This window comes from Corvus brachyrhynchos, unplaced genomic scaffold, assembly GCF_000691975.1.
Source record: "Corvus brachyrhynchos isolate BGI_N302 unplaced genomic scaffold, ASM69197v1 scaffold115, whole genome shotgun sequence".
NCBI lineage: Eukaryota > Metazoa > Chordata > Aves > Passeriformes > Corvidae > Corvus > Corvus brachyrhynchos.
The window spans coordinates 14987068-15004693 of record NW_008239553.1 but is presented as its reverse complement, the minus strand read 5'-3'; the positions used below and the strand labels follow the sequence as shown (position 1 = coordinate 15004693).

At 39.2% G+C, this 17626-nt stretch overlaps 1 protein-coding gene and 1 long non-coding RNA gene across 2 annotated transcripts in view; both read left to right on the top strand.

Moving 5' to 3' along the window:
* The first annotated feature begins 224 nt into the window (after window positions 1-224).
* SCG5 (secretogranin V) overlaps window positions 225-17626 on the top strand; it is a 30136-nt gene continuing 12734 nt past the window's right edge. Inside the window, 3 exon segments of the mRNA XM_017742194.1 lie at window positions 225-454; window positions 1132-1364; window positions 15758-15907. Of these exon segments, the coding sequence (XP_017597683.1) occupies window positions 1151-1364; window positions 15758-15907 (364 nt within the window). The 5' untranslated portion in view covers window positions 225-454; window positions 1132-1150.
* LOC108448566 lies at window positions 1374-7592 on the top strand. The gene is made up of 2 exons (XR_001864502.1): window positions 1374-3717; window positions 4132-7592. It is a non-coding gene; the product is annotated as an uncharacterized LOC108448566 (long non-coding RNA).

Genomic DNA, 17626 nt, shown 5'->3' with positions numbered 1-17626 from the left:
GAGGGAAGGGAGCACGGCCCAGCCGGGCAGGGGCGCGGCGGTGCGGGCGGCGGAGGGCAGGGGAATGTTGCGTAGAAAGCAGATTTTTTCCCTCGAAACGGAGGCTGCAGAGGTTGATGGAGCTGGAGGGCTGCGGGGGGAGCGTGGTGCGGTGGGGGAGCCGCGCACAGGCGTAGCAGGGAATATTCCCAGCACTGGGGATTTCAGCCATTTTTGCCTCAAAGTCGTTTCCAGGTGCCTTGCGCCGGCGGCTGGAGCATTGGAGCATCTTTAAACCTCTGGCGTGGAGAAATCAGGCAGCTGTGGGTGTGTTAAGGAAGACAAGGGCAACTCGAGGGGCTTTTGTTTATCCAGGCGACTGGAAGTGATGCGTTTTAATTAGTCTCTGATGTGAGAGAGAAAGGAGCTTTAAGAAAACAAGCATTCTGACTAAAATTCAGCCTCTCAGAGGACAGTAAGTGGTACTTGCTTATTGGTTTGGGGTTTTTTTGTTGTTGTTGTTGGCTTTGGGGTTGGTTTTTTTTTTTCCTAATTAAACTAAACTGTGCAGCCATTTAGTGAAAGGGATTCAAGGAAATAAATAAAACCTATTTGCTTCAGGTGGGAAAGATGATGTATATAAAGTCGGAAGCCTTTTGTCTTTAAGTGCAAACAAAATATATCTAGGTTGTTTAGCAGCTTCTCATTATTGATTTTTCAGGCAATGCCAGAATAGAGCTTGGAAAACACAGTTCCTAGCTGAAGAATTCTCGGCTTTTAGACCAGAGCTTTATAAAATAGTATAATAAATGTGGAGGTGTGGATGGTGTAGTGGATGATGTATTCTCATCAAATGAAAAAGTGGATTCATTTTGTTTGCAGTGACTGTTAAATAATGTTATAGGAAAATGCAAATCAGAAAATTGATTTCTGAAGTTTGCTGCTTAATATTTCTTTTAGAAGAGAAGAATATATCCACCCTACTCCCTCCCCGGCTCCCCCTGCCCAGCTGGCTAGACTGTCAGCTGCCTCTAGAACCTGTGGTAGTAAACTATAAAGTCCAATAGTAAGATCATATGTTATTTCCACCACGTATAAAGGACTTTTTTTCCCCCACTATAGTTTATATTCAAATGCCTTTCTTTTTCACAGGATAAAAGTCGCTACCACTATGATAACTACCTTGCTTTGCAACATGATACTTCTGCTGGCGTTTGGATTGGCTTCAGCTTTTAGCCATAGCCCTAGGACACCTGACAGGGTAACTGAAGCAGATATTCAGAGGCTCCTCCATGGGGTTATGGAGCAATTGGGCATTGCCAGACCCCGGGTAGAATATCCAGCACACCAGGCTACAAATCTTGTTGGTCCACAGAGCATTGAAGGTAGCTAATTTCTATTTTGAGTAATGATGAATTTATTAGTATGCTTTGGTAATAATTTATGTTTTGTTTATAGATGCAGAAAGAATATCCTGAGCATAAAATCATAGACTTCTTCACCAGGTTGTTGCTTGATCTTTGTTTTTAAATCACCATCCATCTTCCACCTTTCTTAATGTAAAGTTTTTGGAAGAAGTAGTGGGGTTTTTTAATGTACAGGCTTTGCAGAAAAAGTTATGTTGTCTTTGCATTGTCTGATCTGCAGTGCCTCAAAACAATGGGTTTACTAAATTATTCGTGAATCTTGTGTATAAATATATTACATATATATTTCACATGAAACAGACGTGATCTGTAGAGCCCAGGTTTCATGGATTTTTAGAAACATCTGCAAACCAGAAGAGATTAAGTGTTTGTGGTGCCATGTGAGATAAAGGGATAAACCTTACACTGGGGGTGCTCCTCACCCTGTATCCATGAGTAGCATCTCAAAACCGTGTTGCAGGGATGAATGCTCTGGGCTCAGCTTCATTTTTTTTGGCCAACACCTCTGATCTCACACTGTGTAAGTTTTCCTTGGAATCAGTCTTTTACAGCTATATAAATAATCTGAATTATCTGGCTCAAATGTTAGGATATTGGGATAAAATTTCAGTGTGTTGCTATTTTAACTGAGCAAATCAGCTTTTATTTTGGCATGACAGCAAGGGGTTGAAGGTATGAAACTCCAAAAATTATTGTTTATGTGTGAACATCAAAACAGGGCAGAAGCCCCCAACCTTCCTCTCAGAATTAAATCAGACACAGTACAGTAAGACTGCACAGGCCATAAGTCTCTGTTCTCTATTTTATCCTCATTCTGATCTACATGCTATCCTAGCCAAACAGATACAATTGCTTTAATGGAGGCTGAGGAACAGATTAAAGCTGAATAGGCATTTCTACCAGATAATTGCAGACCTAAGTTTGTATATTTTCCAAAGAAACTTTGATGGACACATGTTTTTCTGCAAACTTAAATAACAGAGACTAAGTTTAAAGAGCATAATTTGGTATGTACCCTCTTCTCCTTTGTGAGTGTTCATATGTAGAGAAACTTGGACAGATGGTAGAAGTGAGTAATTTTACTCTCCATTTTCCTATTTTCCCTAGATATATTTTAAAAAGAGAAACCTTAGAAAATATAAGCAAATCTGAATCTCTGGCAAATATTTAATCTCAGCTGTTTGCTGTTACTTTCTAATTACAATGTTAGGAAAATCAGACTATGCACCTCTTTGTCCAAGTATCAAAAGTTTTCTAGTGTTTGTGAGACTGAAGTAATGCTAGTTTTCCAGTCATCCATACAGTCTTCCACAAACAGCAGGTTGGACAAACATTTTTTTGCTGCTCCTTTTTTTTTTTAATAAAAGAAAGCATCTGTGTATGTAACAGAGTAAAACAGAAAGGTAATAAATCCAGTTGATTTATTTCCCCTCTTGCTCAGATGAGGATGACTCTCTTTTTTTTTTTTTTTCCTTTCAATCCTACCACGGATATTTAACAGCTCATTGAGAAATTTCTGCAAAAGCAGAATGGTCTTGTGAGGTGAACACTATCAGTCAGTGTAGAAATAGACAAGTAAATCAGACCTTTGTATCAAATGTTGCTTTTTATAGTGTTCTGCAGTGAGTTTTTCAGATAGTAATCGCTTGCTCTTTCTTTGGTTTCTTGTGGTGATATGTGTCTATTTATAGATAGGTATGTCTAAAAGTATCTGATTAGAAACTTCAACCTAAGAAAGTGTTATTTGCAGTTTCAAGGCTAGTGTTGTCTTACATCACTGAACACAATATTTTCTCATACTGCTTTTTTAAAAAAGTACATATAATTCAGTCAATTTTCACCATGAGTTTATTTTTAAATATAGACCACGAATTATAGTATAGCTAATCCATCAAAACTTGCAATTCATTCTGAAAAAATAAAGTTCATATGTTTTTAAATAACATCAGTACCAGGTTTTGCATTCTGAAGAATTCACCCATGGGCTTCCCACAACATATTCACACTGTTACCACTGGCTAGTAATTCCGTGTGCAAGTGCTTAAAAAATTATACATTATAATAGAAAGGAAAAGTAAGGGTGAATGGAAGAAAGAGGCTTAACAATTATTAGAATGTGTCACAGCAAAATAGGGATTTCATCTTAAATACCGTCATAGCAAAGTGGTAATTCACTAACAACTCTTCTGTTTTCATTGGGAATTTTTTCCTGAAAGTAATGGACAGTAAAATTTGGCATGAAATGCTTATCATTTATCAGAAATTCTGAGCTGCCAAAAGTGTTGACTTCCAGCCATTTGTCAGACTGCAGGTTTCAGTGACCAATGTAAACATTTTAAAACCTGTTTCATTCCATGCCTGCATCCTCATCATTAAGGCCCTGACTGCTCTGGGGTGCATTTGTTTCTCATTTTTACTAGATACTGCATCTCAACATAAAAACAACCTTTCATCAATTAGACCTTAATAAATTTAGTATGATCCTACAGAAAACTGTTTTACTTAACAAAACTTTTTTGTCAGAACTGGCCGCAGCAGCACAGACCCACAGCAGTGTTGGTAGCTGTCACTGCCATCAGCTTCAGCTGAACCACAGTTCCAGAGGTACCACTGATTTTCAAAAGGCCAGGATTTCACCCAATATATGTGTACACTTGCAAGAAACATACTGTCAGGAAAAATTAAATTTTGTGGCTTTGGAATTTGGAAACAAATTTAACTGCAGGTTTCAGTGACCAATGTAAACATTTTAAAACCTGTTTCATTCCATGCCTGCATCCTCATCATTAAGGCCCTGACTGCTCTGGGGTGCATTTGTTTCTCATTTTTACTAGATACTGCATCTCAACATAAAAACAACCTTTCATCAATTAGACCTTAATAAATTTAGTATGATCCTACAGAAAACTGTTTTACTTAACAAAACTTTTTTGTCAGAACTGGCCGCAGCAGCACAGACCCACAGCAGTGTTGGTAGCTGTCACTGCCATCAGCTTCAGCTGAACCACAGTTCCAGAGGTACCACTGATTTTCAAAAGGCCAGGATTTCACCCAATATATGTGTACACTTGCAAGAAACATACTGTCAGGAAAAATTAAATTTTGTGGCTTTGGAATTTGGAAACAAATTTAAGCTGCCATAATATAAACAAGTTTACTCTTGCAACCTGATAATAATGAAATGTTTGCAAATTTGAGTGATGATTATAATAACATTTTCCATGTTATTATTATTTCCACAAATAAGAGCTTAATAATTTAACACGCAACACAAATATCATTGCTCTTAGTTCACAAGCAGATTTCCTGATCATGCTCATTTTCCATCTCAGCTTTCTAAATTTTTTTTCTGGTGTTAATCATTCTATTTTGACTTTGAAATGCTAAAAACCAGAAGGCGGGTATGTTGCAAGGAATTGTTCATGATCATTCCCATCCTTACCTTCACACCCACCCTATCCCTTCCCCCCCCCCAAAAAAGTTTAGGGCTGACTTGGCTGTAGAACATGCAGTCACAAACATATCCTATACCGAAGAAAACTAAAAGATAGACACTTTTCAGAAAATACATTTAGTAGCATATGTTCTCTTTTTGAAGTGACCAGATAGTTTTCTTGTTGATGGATAGAAAAAAAAATGTACAGCTTGTTAATTGAAAGGAATTTCTGCCTTTTATTGTGTTGAAATCTATAAAAGTATGGCTTTTTATTTTTCTTCTCCTTCTCTTTGCCTATGTCAATTTACTGTTACTTCAGGTCAGGCTGCTAAAATAGGAGTAGTGTCTACAAAATGCCTGATAAAAAGTTTAATTTACGGGGAAATTACTGAGAAGTTCAGGGAGCTGCAGAGGCAGTGTGAGCACTCTTCCTTTGCTAGGGCTCTGTGAGTTAAGTAGAATAGGACAGATATGTCACAGAAACGGGAATTTGCTGGCTGATTCCCTGTGCTCATGTACCGCAGCCAGCAGATGGTGCATGGCACGGCAGGAGCCAAACAGATCCTGCATGATGAATGTCAAGTGACAATGGTTTTAGTATCTGAAAGGGGTGTCTTAGGAGCAGCTGGTTTTTGCTGGCCACTTAATAGATTTTTCTTTCTGTACATCCCCTGATTCCTAAAAGTAATAAACTCATATTAAGTACTCTAATTTCTCTAACAATATTCCCTCTCCTTGTTAATCCATCTTATCAGAAAGCTATATTGGAGTCACTTAGCAACATCTATAAAAAGAGTGGAAAACACAGAAAAGCAAAATAGGAATTTTTAATGAGTGGCTGTGTTTCTGTACTTACTGTTCTGCTTATCAATTAAATACTATGCAAGCCCTACGGGGATATAGTCAAGCTTTTATGGATAAGAAGAGGGCTGTATCTACATTAAAAGAGAACAAAAGGGTAAAATAAAGAAATGCATTCAACATTTCAAAATCACAGAAATTATTTTTTTCTGCCTGGCAGGGAGTTTATGAAGTAAGGAGGCCACACTTTTTTTCCTTTCCTTGCATGCTTTCAATTTTGTGCCAATATTTAAGGGGTTTTTTTTGTTAGTTATTGTTTGGTTTTCTATTGTTTTCCTTTTTCCTGAGGAGTGGAAGAGAATAAGTGTACAATGTAAATTTCAGGCCTATTACACCCTGCATAGGAGAACAGTAGAAATCCCACTTAAACACACGGGGGCACCAGTAGCTCATCTTGAGCAGTTTATAGCACTTCATAATTGGAAATGTGAAGTCTCATTTTCCTTTTGCAAATATCATTGCCTACCATAAATTCAATACAACAGAAAGCTTCCTGTGTGGTTTTTTTGTTTGTGTTTGATTTAGTTGTTTTTATTTCTTGAAACCACTTCCAATGAAATGATTGTTGGTAAAGATGCTGGCATGACAGCCCAGAGTCTGAAGTTTTCAGTCTGCAGAAGAGGCAGAATGCTGTCAACCTCAGTGACGACATTAAACAATGTCTCTTAAATTGTGATCGTTTGTAGGTATAAGAAAAAATAAAAAATAGATGCCTCTTAGGGAGCCTTTTGATTCTCCTGCAGAGACTCCTCATAGCTATTGGAAACAGGCTGGAGTTTAGTTGATTATTTTGAAAGGAAATAAGCACATGCTTATTGTTTAAGAAAAATGTAGTTACTGTTTGTCAGGTTGAGATGATAAAACTCAAGAGAGTGTGGAACATTATGCAAATATGTCTACTAACAACTGGTAATTAATGGTTTGTCAGCACAGACTCTGTACAAATAACAGTCTAAATGAAACCTACTGTCCATAAAATTATGCAGATTACGCATGTTAATAGCGTCTATTTTGTTTACATTTTACTAATAAGAAAACAAAAGGTTTTCTTATTAGTAAATAAGTGTATTACTTTGCTGTCTGTTCTGTATCATGCCTGCAAGACAGGTACTTGTTTCCTACAAGAACAGAAAAACCTTTGTATTAGAAAGTTGCAAAAACTTTTGCTGATGAATTCACTCAGTGAAACCAGTGCAGAAATGACCTTTGCACTCATTCACTTTCGGGCTAATGTGTGCTATGCTTATACCCCCAATATATTTAGGCTTCCTTGGGTGACTAGAGGTAATACCCATGTGGCTGTTGTGCGATAGCTGGGGGTCAGCGAGCAGGGCAGCGCGGTGGCCGCGCCCCCTTTGCTGCAGTCGATGCGCTGCGCGCCAGCAGCCGCGGGGGCGGAGCGCGGGGCCGGCCGCACCCGGCCGAGCTGCGGCACATCCCGCAGCCAGCGGGGCGAGTGGGGCTGCTTCGTGCCATCAGCTCACTGCAAAGAGTCCACACCACCGCCTGGGACTTGGCTTATCGTACCTGTTCTACAGAGAAAGTCCTGCTGCAGTTAAAGCATAAAGTGCATTCACACTGCGACTGTTCTGCCGAAGCGCGCATGACTTTAACCAAACACTGCTATGGGCCTGACGTGTAACAAACTCAAATCCCAACCTCACTCCACTAGGCTCTGCTTCCAGGTTTTGTTTGTTGTTGTGGTTTTGGGTTTGGTGGTTTTTTTCCAAATTATCTAAATAGCCCAGAAAATATGATTTCAAAATTTAATATGGGTGTCTCAAATTTTTAAGATAAAAAGGAAGTGGCAAACCTACAGTTTTTCATACATTAATATGTAAATATCTGGATTTGTATAGATTTGAATAAAAATACCTATTTTCTTTGCATTTTATTCCACAAATTGTAGTTATTGTGTAACCAGAAAGTTTGAGTATCAGGCAGTGATGCATGTCATAAGAGAGGTGCCTTAGAATGCTAATTTCTGAATTTAAAAGCTAATGACAGTGACGAATGACAGCAGTGGCTTACAGTGGATTTTCTTTGTCTGAGTGATATGGCACAGGTCTATGAAGAAATTGCACATAAAATGTTTATACCTCTAACTCCACAAACAGGAAAATGATGAGGTGGTGTGCCTTTATTTTTATTAAGGAAAAGTCTTTGAAAATTTGGCCTGTAATATCTTTGATTCCATATGAATTTATAAGCCATGACCAACAGTGAATAAGAAAGCCAAGCTGGTGTTTGTGCTGCTGTATGGAGGTCATACCAGGTTACCTCAATGTGTTTCACAACTTTCCCTCTTGAGAAGCAAGGGCAGGATCCAGCAAAGTTGGTAGGTGTTACCACTATGAGCTCTGCCAGGACTGAACTTTGGGAACTGCCCTTTCTCAATGCCCCAGAGCTGTGGGAGGGGTGCAGGCACTGCTCCTGTGTTCTCAGCGTGGCTGGGAACATGCAGGGGAAATTCTTAAATCTAGTGTGCTTGTCAGAGAAGTCAGTCAATGGAGAACACAAGAAGAAAAGAGTATTAATCCCTGTTTCTCTCTAGATCTCTGTTATTTGCATGTGGATCTGACTGAGGAACCTATTTAGATTTGAGGCTTTGAAACCTTTTCTTGAAACATCCTCCTCTCGTGATTGCAGAAGGGTGTGCAGGCATCACAAAGCTCTGCTGAGGAACCAAGAAAATAAAGTGACTCCAACTCTTAAAACCTCCTACTAACTACTGTTATGTGGTACAGACTACTGCTGCTATTCATAAAGTCATCTTTAAAAGGTGCCACCAAAGGAGAAAGAGTCCCATCTCAAGCAGCTTTCGGGAAAGAAAGATGGCAGGTCTGTAGGGATTTAGAATTAAGTAGATTGTCATGTATCTAAAGATAATTAATCTATTAGAGTGGGATTTGTAGCCACAATTATTTTTTTGTACATGTTAGTAGAGGGAAAAATCTGGTAGGAGCAGTAAGAAACCTGAAGAGGAGAGGGAGTATGATAGCTTCTGTATTGTCTGATGCTTTATAGTAACTGTATTTTCTAATATTGGCAGATGGTATAGAGAAATTTAATACAAATCTGTAAAATTCCATCTAACCTTGGAATATGATCCCAAAGTATTTTAAAAAATCTATCAGTGAAGATTGGCCAAATTATTATGAGCTCTTGTTTTCAAAGATTTTTTTCCCTGCTTATCTCTCATGAGGAACCTGAGGGGAGACCTCATTGCAGTTACAACTTCTTCATGAGGGGAAGAAGAGGGGCAGGCACTGATTTTTCCTCTGCGGTGAGCAGTGACAGGGCCCACGGGAATGGCCTTAGGTTGTCAACAGGTTGGATATTAGGGAAAGGTTCTTCACCCAGAGGGTGTTTGGGCTCTGAACAGGCTCCCCAGGGACATGGTCACAGCATCGGCCTGACAGAGTTCAAGAAGCATTTGGACAATGCCCTCAGGCACAGGGTGTAACTCTTGGGGTGTCCTGTGCAGATCCAGGAGTTGGACTTGATCCCTGTAGGTCCCTTCCCACGCTGCATATTCTGTGATTCTGTGAGCATGTTATGATTTTTACCTTTCTGCACTGGTTCTCAAAATCAGCTGCATTTCCCATGCTCCCACCTGAACTTTAAATTAAATTGCAGTAAGAAAATACTTTAAAGTTTATTTGGTTCCATGAAGAGATATTTCAGAAATCTAGACAAAGAAGAGACTCTTACTCTTCTTGATTTTGGCGTTGTGCCAGGAGATAGGATCTCTGGCACTCTCCAAAGGTTTCCAGAGCTTTTTTCTCCGTGCTTGTCATGGTGTGTGTGCTCAGCAGTGCTCTCAGCTGCAGGGATGAATGAGAAGAAGAATGTTGTCAGCTGAAGAAGCTGGTTCCTCCCCTTGGGATGCTTCAGTACATCAAGTTGGCTGAGTCCCTTTTGCAGCACCAAAGAGCAGCATTGGGCCTGGTCTCACCCTCTAGGGCTCTTCATCTCCCCACTCTGTTGCATCCTTGTTGTGTGCCAATGCTTTTATCCAAGTGCACAAGAAGCCTCATCTTGATGGGCAGTTTTGCATGGAAGAGCCTCTGCTTTTGGAGTTCTGAGGTATTACTGGCTCACCAAGGTGGAGGCCAGAGCCTTGTAGCTCCGCACTGGGAATGATCACAAGGAGGTCGTTTGGGGCAGTTGGGAAATCTGCCTGGTAGCAGCTGTCAGACAGGCATGGGAAGGTTTTAAACCTGCTGGAGAACCAGCTGGGACCTTGAGCCATATGCATGGAAAATGGAATTGGATGAATATGAATGGGGAAATGAACACGAAAATTTTCTGGAAGTTCAGTGGAGCGGTAGAGACAAAACCTGGATGTTCTGGATGTTTCTGGTCCATCCAGGCTTCACATTATAGGAGTGAAAGGAGTATTTTTCTATGAATGTGTTGACACTGATGGAGCATTTGGACTTCTCATGCAGCTGGTGTCAATGCCAGTGAAAAAAGTGTTCCAGTCTTTTGTTGGCACATTTACATTTATAGGATAGAAATAGTGTCCCATCCCTCATGGGATAAAGGAGGTCATTATTTTCCTTTAGTTGCCCTCCTTCCCACAGCCACATGCTGCACACATGTTCAGTAGTGAGGCTGTGCTGTGGCAGTGACAGGAGGGTGCTCTTTGCTGGCTTTGGGTTTCTTTTTCACTCTGGTGTGTGGTGGCCGCAAGGCAGAGTGGCAGAGGAGCCCATGGCTCTGTGCTGCACGACGCACTGCCTGTGTAAAAAGGGTGAGCTTATCCATATGGTGAAGTGCAAAAGCCCCTGTTCAGCTGAAGGACAAGTTAAGAGAGGACTGTTCAACCAAGGCAGGCATAAGAGATTGCTTTTTTTTGCTTTGTCAGCAAGTGGGCTGCTGGATTTTTTTATTGTGTATACAATTTGAATAATAATGACATATAAGCTACTGTTATAAATTTATTGAGAGAGGCATGGACATTACTTTGGTCCTAACCATTTCACATTAAAAGCCTTTCATATCTTAAATATTTGTACTGTTTGTAATTAAAATATGGGATAAAATTGAATTATTTGCTGAAAGCAAGGTCAGTAATTGTATGATGTGTGTGCTTAAGGCTTTAGAAAAATTTATCCCTCTGCACAGAGAAAGAAAATGAGTCTTTATAGCTTTAAGAAACTTTGTGTCATTAAAGAGAAGACAAGCTGACTCTGGAATCTGGGATGCCTGAGCATGTATAGCTGTAGTGTTTTTGGGTTTCCCGAGGCATGCTCTTGAATGGTTAAGGAAGTTGGCTAGGTTTGCATTTTTCCATTCTTTGTTCTCCTATGCCTTTTCTTCTTCCCTATTCTCTTATTTAGCGGCTTCTGTGGAATAGACAAAATGTGATAATTTATAAGTCTTTCAGTTCCTCTCACTTCCCGTGCTTAATCAATCTCAGCAACCAGGACTCTCTAGGATGAAGCTAGTTGAAGAGGCACAAAGCAAATGGCATTGGGGCAGTAAACCCTTTAGAAGTGTTAGAAAGGGTAAGGAAAATGTAAATGCATTTTTTGCATTCGGGATTTTTTGAGAGCTTACATGGTGGAGAGTCCTGCAGATAATAAAGGAAAAGCATAAGTAAGTTAGTGGATGGTGTCTCAGTTTAACACATAAGAGCACTGGGAAGCATTCTGTCAAACCTGCCTTTGATTAGGGAAATGTTCCTTTTGAATGTCACAATAACACAACAAATGTAGATATGGCAAGATGACTAGGGATGAAAGTGCAGGCTAGTATGGGAAGCTGTCACTGTGAAAGGAAAAAGATGCATATCTGATTCATCGAGGAGACACTGTACACAATCTTGAAGATTTTTCCCAGTGATAAGAACAAATAGTCCAGATTAACAAAAGATTTTGCAAAGTAGGAAATATGTTATTGCATCTCTGATTAGTATCTATTTGCTCTCTTGGGAACCTTGGGCAAATGGGATAAGGTATACCAGGCTTCCCTTGCAGCTCATGTTTGCTTGGAGTTTGTACAGGTCAAGATAAAGAGATTCCATTTCTGCTCAGGGGGAAGATTCCCCTGTGAATCTGTGAGGGGCTTGGACACTGACTGAGGCATCTAGTATGACTCTCTAAGTAAAGGGCTTTAACTTGGGATTTGGGATTTATTTATTCACAACAGATACTCATGATCCTTCCTATTTTGTAACTCCTTGCTAAGATTGGCCCGACTACCACTTTTCTGAATTTGTAATTGGGGTAACTCTATCTTTACTGTGACACAGGAAATGGTTTCAATGAGACTGAAAAGCAAATTTGTCTTATTATATCTCTTTAAATGTTCTGCAATAATATTTCACTTTTGAAAATCCATTCTCATTGACTTTCTTAAACTGACTCTTCTGGGGGACAGCACTGCCTGTTTATATTTGATATGGAGGATTGCTCCCCACAGATTAGTTCCAGCTGTGCTTTACACTACCAGTAGATGGCTAGCAGCAGCTAAAACTTCAGTGGACTAACAGCATTTCCACTGGATGTGTTTGATCAGGGAAATAGTCAATACTTGCAAGAAATTAGCTGCTCTTGGTGTTTCTTTTCCTGTTTTTTTTTTCCTCCAAGAACAGAGTGGTTATGTTGTCTGCATGGGTGGGAGACCCATAGAGACAGTACTGCTCTTACAAAGAAATGAGCTGAAATGTATGCACTTCAAACTTTTAATCATTCCAAGGCTCTCTAATTGAAATGATACCAGCAGCTGATGAGCTGGTAGAATACTTTTCCAGAATTATAATAATGGTGAGAGGCATTGTTCTTTTTTTGTTTTCCACCCTGCAACAGTTCAAGACTAGTGCTAGATGACTACATATATGCATGTATTTTAAATAAAATTCAAAACTTAGGACAATACTGACCTTAGCTCAAGAGACCTAAACCTCTAGTTTATCCTGTAGGAATGTAAAATACCTAATAATAAATGCTCACAGAAATTCTGCATGTGAAAGGGAGCTGATTGTTTTGGGGGTGGTTTTTTTGCTAGTATGTGGCACAGAAATCCTGTTCATATAAGTAAGGAGATAAGGGAAAAACGTAGATTTATCTAGCTCATCCTTTCTCAGTACAAGGGTGCTGTCTCTACTATTCTGGATTTTTGATAGTCCAGGTTCAAATAATTTAACAATGGTGTCTCTCATAGTTCCTTTGGATAGGAAATTATGAAAAGTTTCTCAATATTTAGTTGCCTTTTCTTTTTCTTTCAGACTCTGCCTCAAGGTTCAAGAAACCAATCTTGTGCTATTTCTGTAGCTGACTGTGTATGTTTGTATCCCAATATTTTGACTTGGTAGCTGCAGTGTATTTAATCCTAATATGTTTCTTCAAACCAGTAATGTTATAATAACCAAAACTAATGCAACTAATGAGAGTTACTGTACATAATGCCCCTCCTTCATATATTCATAGCATTTCATTTTTATTATTGTAGTCTTTGCTGAGTGCACTATTTATCAGTTTATAAGGAATGAGCTTTGCTGATGCTATTAAATCACTCAAGTGTGCTAAATTATGGCACCAGAGCAGGTGCTATTGTCTGCACCTCTTTTGGAAAGAAAGGAAAAACCCTCAAATGATCCTGGACATTTATACCTAAAGGAAACAATCCTTTATATTAATATAAAAAGATTGGTTTGTACTCAGTCAAGGGAATTCTTGGCAGTCAGTTTAAACTTACATGTATATATAGCACACTGGAGCCTGCTAAGTACCTCTGTTTTCTTTATGGTTGGAACTTTGGTGCCAAGAGGTCTGCACCACATGCAAGCACAGATAGGCTTCTATCTGATGGATTGTCCCATAGTGAACCACATTGTATACAGGAGGTTCAAACACGTATTGATTATGTGGTTCTGTAGTTTACAGCACAATCATAACCTGATGCTTTTAAGTACATACATGTAATCAATCTTCATGTGAAGGAACTCAGGACAAAAGAAGTATTTTATGCTGTACATTAGACATTATAGTAAATTACATTCGATTAAATGTATGTTAGACATTTTTTTAACCTCATAGCCATAACATTATTGTCATTTTTGTGTGGACTATGGACCGTAAAGGTATAATAAAGTCAGAGTGGCTAAAATGCTATTCTGGTTTTAGTATCAGGTCTTGTGGTCAGCTACAAGCAAAACCCCATATAACAGAGATACAATTTTTTTATAGGGGTAGTTTTATGTTCATTACATATCTGTAAAACTTTTCTGCAACACTGATACAGAATAAGAGACTTGTACTTAAGGGAGAGAATTACCACATTGATTAGATTTTAGTCTATTGTGTAAATAAAATGGAAATATATGTGCTTACAGACTAACTTGCTTCTAGTACTAGAATGCCAACATCCAACTGATCATTTGCAAAATTCATTTGCAAAATTTGCCTCAACTGTCACTTCTAAATGTAGAAATGAATACAAAATTTGTATTTTGTATTTGAAGGTCTTCTGTTAGCAATTTTTGCAAGTGATTATGTTAGCTTATAATGTTTGGCTGTATAAGAGATGATTTAGGCTGGTAATGTTCATTTGTAATTTGGGACAGGAGTACTTTAATGATCCTTTTGGAGCAGCTTTCATGTTCAGAGGCTTTATTCACAACTCTGGATCTATGAAAAATATATAAATTGAAAATAAGACTATTTGGTGATAATATGGTGATTTTGCTATTTACCCGACCAGTTGTGTCTGCATTCACTCTTTAACTCATATTTTCCAATTGTTCAGATGCCTTTTCCTCTCAATTCATTGTTAGTAGAATTTATATGTTGACTGTATGTTGTTATCCCTCATTATATACGGTTTAAAAAAAATATTGCTTTGCTGTCACACAACCATCTCAGCTGCTGCAGTGTGTGTGGTGGCTGGCTTTGTCAGGGAAAAAGAACATGCTCAAAACTAACTACTTATTTGTCTGAAATTCAAAAGAATAGTGTACAATAGTATTTTAAAAACTCCACAAGCAGTTGGGGTTTAGCCTGTGGTTGTATTTGGCCAGTAAGGCATGCAGAAAAGATCTGGGACAGATAATTATTAGTAGAGAGGCATAGAGACAGAGAGTGGCCTGAGCTTGGTTCCCAAATCGTTAGTGGAAGACCCTGCTTGTCAAAGGCAAGGCACCCAGCTGAGGCGTGTGGGAGAAGGCCACAGCACACCAGTTTTGGGTGCAGCTGCCCAAGAACAGCAGGCCCATCATTGTGTCCTCTGCCACTGAGTTACAAAACCTGCTGCATACTGCTGCTGTGACCCTGCAGTGATGGTGCTCTGGGTCCCACAGGGAAAAGGTAATCTTGTATGTAAAGGTGTAGAAGTCACTGACTGGGATGTTTTGTAACACGTTGACTACTGTGGAGGTGTATGTGAACAAGAATCCCCATCAACAACAGGGACTCTTCACCACTTTTCATCATTACAGCAGGAAATGCAAATCTACATTTAAGAATTGGTGTGATTTAAAAATATTTTTTCTAGGTGTACACAACCGAATTTGCTAGAATACCCTGGGTTCCCAAGGACCTTAATACCCCTTGGGACTTAATTTGTTAATATATTTCTAGGCTGTGCAGGTAGTATTTCTTTCCACAGTGTCATTAACTTTGTCTTCCTGCCACGATGCTGTCTTGCCATATCTTCTATTGTTAGTTGCTACAATGAACAGTATCAGTGAAGATGATTGTGCTTTAAATGTATCAGGTCTCATTACTGTCTCATGTTTCTTTTTCTTTGCATTTTCTTGCCTAAAACTTTCATAGTCAAGTTAAAAAACAGCCCTAAGATTAGTAATATGTGGTCGATTTTGTTTCCTGGTTTCATTTTTAATTATCTATTAAAAGTTACTGGATTTAGGTCACATGGTTATGTTTCTAAAAGAGATGCTTGAAATCTAAACTTGGATTTGTCTCTAAAACAATTATATATATATATAGATACTATATTTTAAATTGAAGTCTAGAGTACTTGCACCAGCTAAAGTACTTACACTTTTAACCTTGTAAAAAGACTGTGCATAAATTGTCTTTGCTAGGTGGTGCACACGAGGGTCTCCAGCACTTGGGTCCTTATGGCAATATCCCAAACATTGTGGCTGAGCTGACAGGAGATAACGTACCAAAGGATTTCAGTGAAGATCAAGGATATCCTGACCCTCCAAATCCCTGCCCTATTGGAAAAACAGGTAATTCAGCTGTAGCCTTTGTACCTCTGTCTTCATTGTACATCTTCCAGTCTTTCAGCACTGTACAACCCTTGATCAGCAATGGGGGTTTTTTTCATTCTCTACTCCAGGAGAAGAACTGTTGAGAAATTGGGTGTTTTAGTGTTTCAGATGAGGGTTTGGGTTTTTTTCTTAATATGTGCACCTTCTGTATTGCTATATAACTGCCAGAAAAGGTCACGTGGAAGAAATCATCTTGACCTCAGATTAGCAGATAGTGATATTTATGAAAGCATCTTGTTCCCGAGGGAGTTCATTTTTAAGCTGACCCCTGAAAAAGTTATTCTGTACAGATGAGATTCACCCTTATTTTAGAGACTTTCATTGTGCCAAGAGGAATGAAACTGTCTGCCCTGATCTCCAACTCAGACCATGAGTCAATATTTAAGATACCTTGGCTCCAATCCATGTGTCTTTATAGCTCACTGAGGGTGCACCTATGCCAAGAAGTGGAGAACTACATGGATGTACCCCAAGGCATTACATGCAAGCTCACTCTGGCAGAGGGGCAGTGCAGCCTCAGAGAGCCAGACCAGGGCCCAGGTCTGGTGTCAGGTGTCCCTCAGCCTGCAAATGTGCAGGTAGTGAGCCCTGTGGGGGCTGTGCTGAGGGGTCACTAAAGCTGCCCTGCATGTGCATGATATACACATAACCTGAGAGAATGGATCTTTTTCCTGTTATTTGAGCCAAGGAATGACTTCCAGTACTGAAAGCAGTAGTAAAACACCCATTGGCTGCCTTGGAAACTGGAACTGGGAATGAGCACTCTATTTTTCTCTCATTTTTTATTTGTGAGCTAAGAGATCCTTTCAAAATGTTTTCTGTTTAGTCTTCTTTTATGTTATTTGGATAATGCGGAACAGTTGTCCGTATTCTTATTTAAAAATGTTCTAACTAGCTTAGAATTCATCAAAAAATAATATTTGTTATGAAAAGTTTTGTGAAGTGTTTTTGCATTTCGTTCAAAAATTTGACAAAATCTCAAATAGTCCTCTCTTACTGTTTTCTATTACAGCCCGTTTGGTGATGATGCCTGCATCTCTTGTGAAATAATGCCTCATCTTCCAATTTGTTCACTATAGCTGTTGTCTGACAAGTTGCAAATATGGGTTTAGATTTTCTCACACACACAAGCAAACACACGGACCTTCTATCTTCTGTGCTTGCCCATTAGACTTCTGTTCATGATTAGATAAATCAATTAAAAACATGGCTTCCAGGGAAATGCCTTTGAAAATCCCTTCAATTTTTCTTTCTTAGGTGAAATAAAAGTTGTTAGCTAAGCTAATACAGTCAGATCTGAACAAGAGGGAATTCGTAGGGAAGTGCAGCCTGCTCAGATAAATGGCTCTGTCATAGGTATGCTGTGAGTGAAGATAGTATCTACTAGGATTAGAGCAAAATGTTTTTCAGAGCCTTAAATGGAAATTCAAGTGGTGACTGTATTATGCATACAAATTACCAGAGGCCTTCCTCAATCAGGTCTGTGGATTTGCTTAATGGAAAACAATTTTTCCAGTCACTGTCTACATATGCACATTCCACAGTAGGAATACATAAGCCTGGAGCACTTGAGCTGAAGACTTCAGGATTAGCAGTCATAGAGGACACCCATATGTCCAGCTGCCCTTTGTGTTTTCTACCAAAAGGCACAAATGCTCTGAGGTCTACCACACTTCT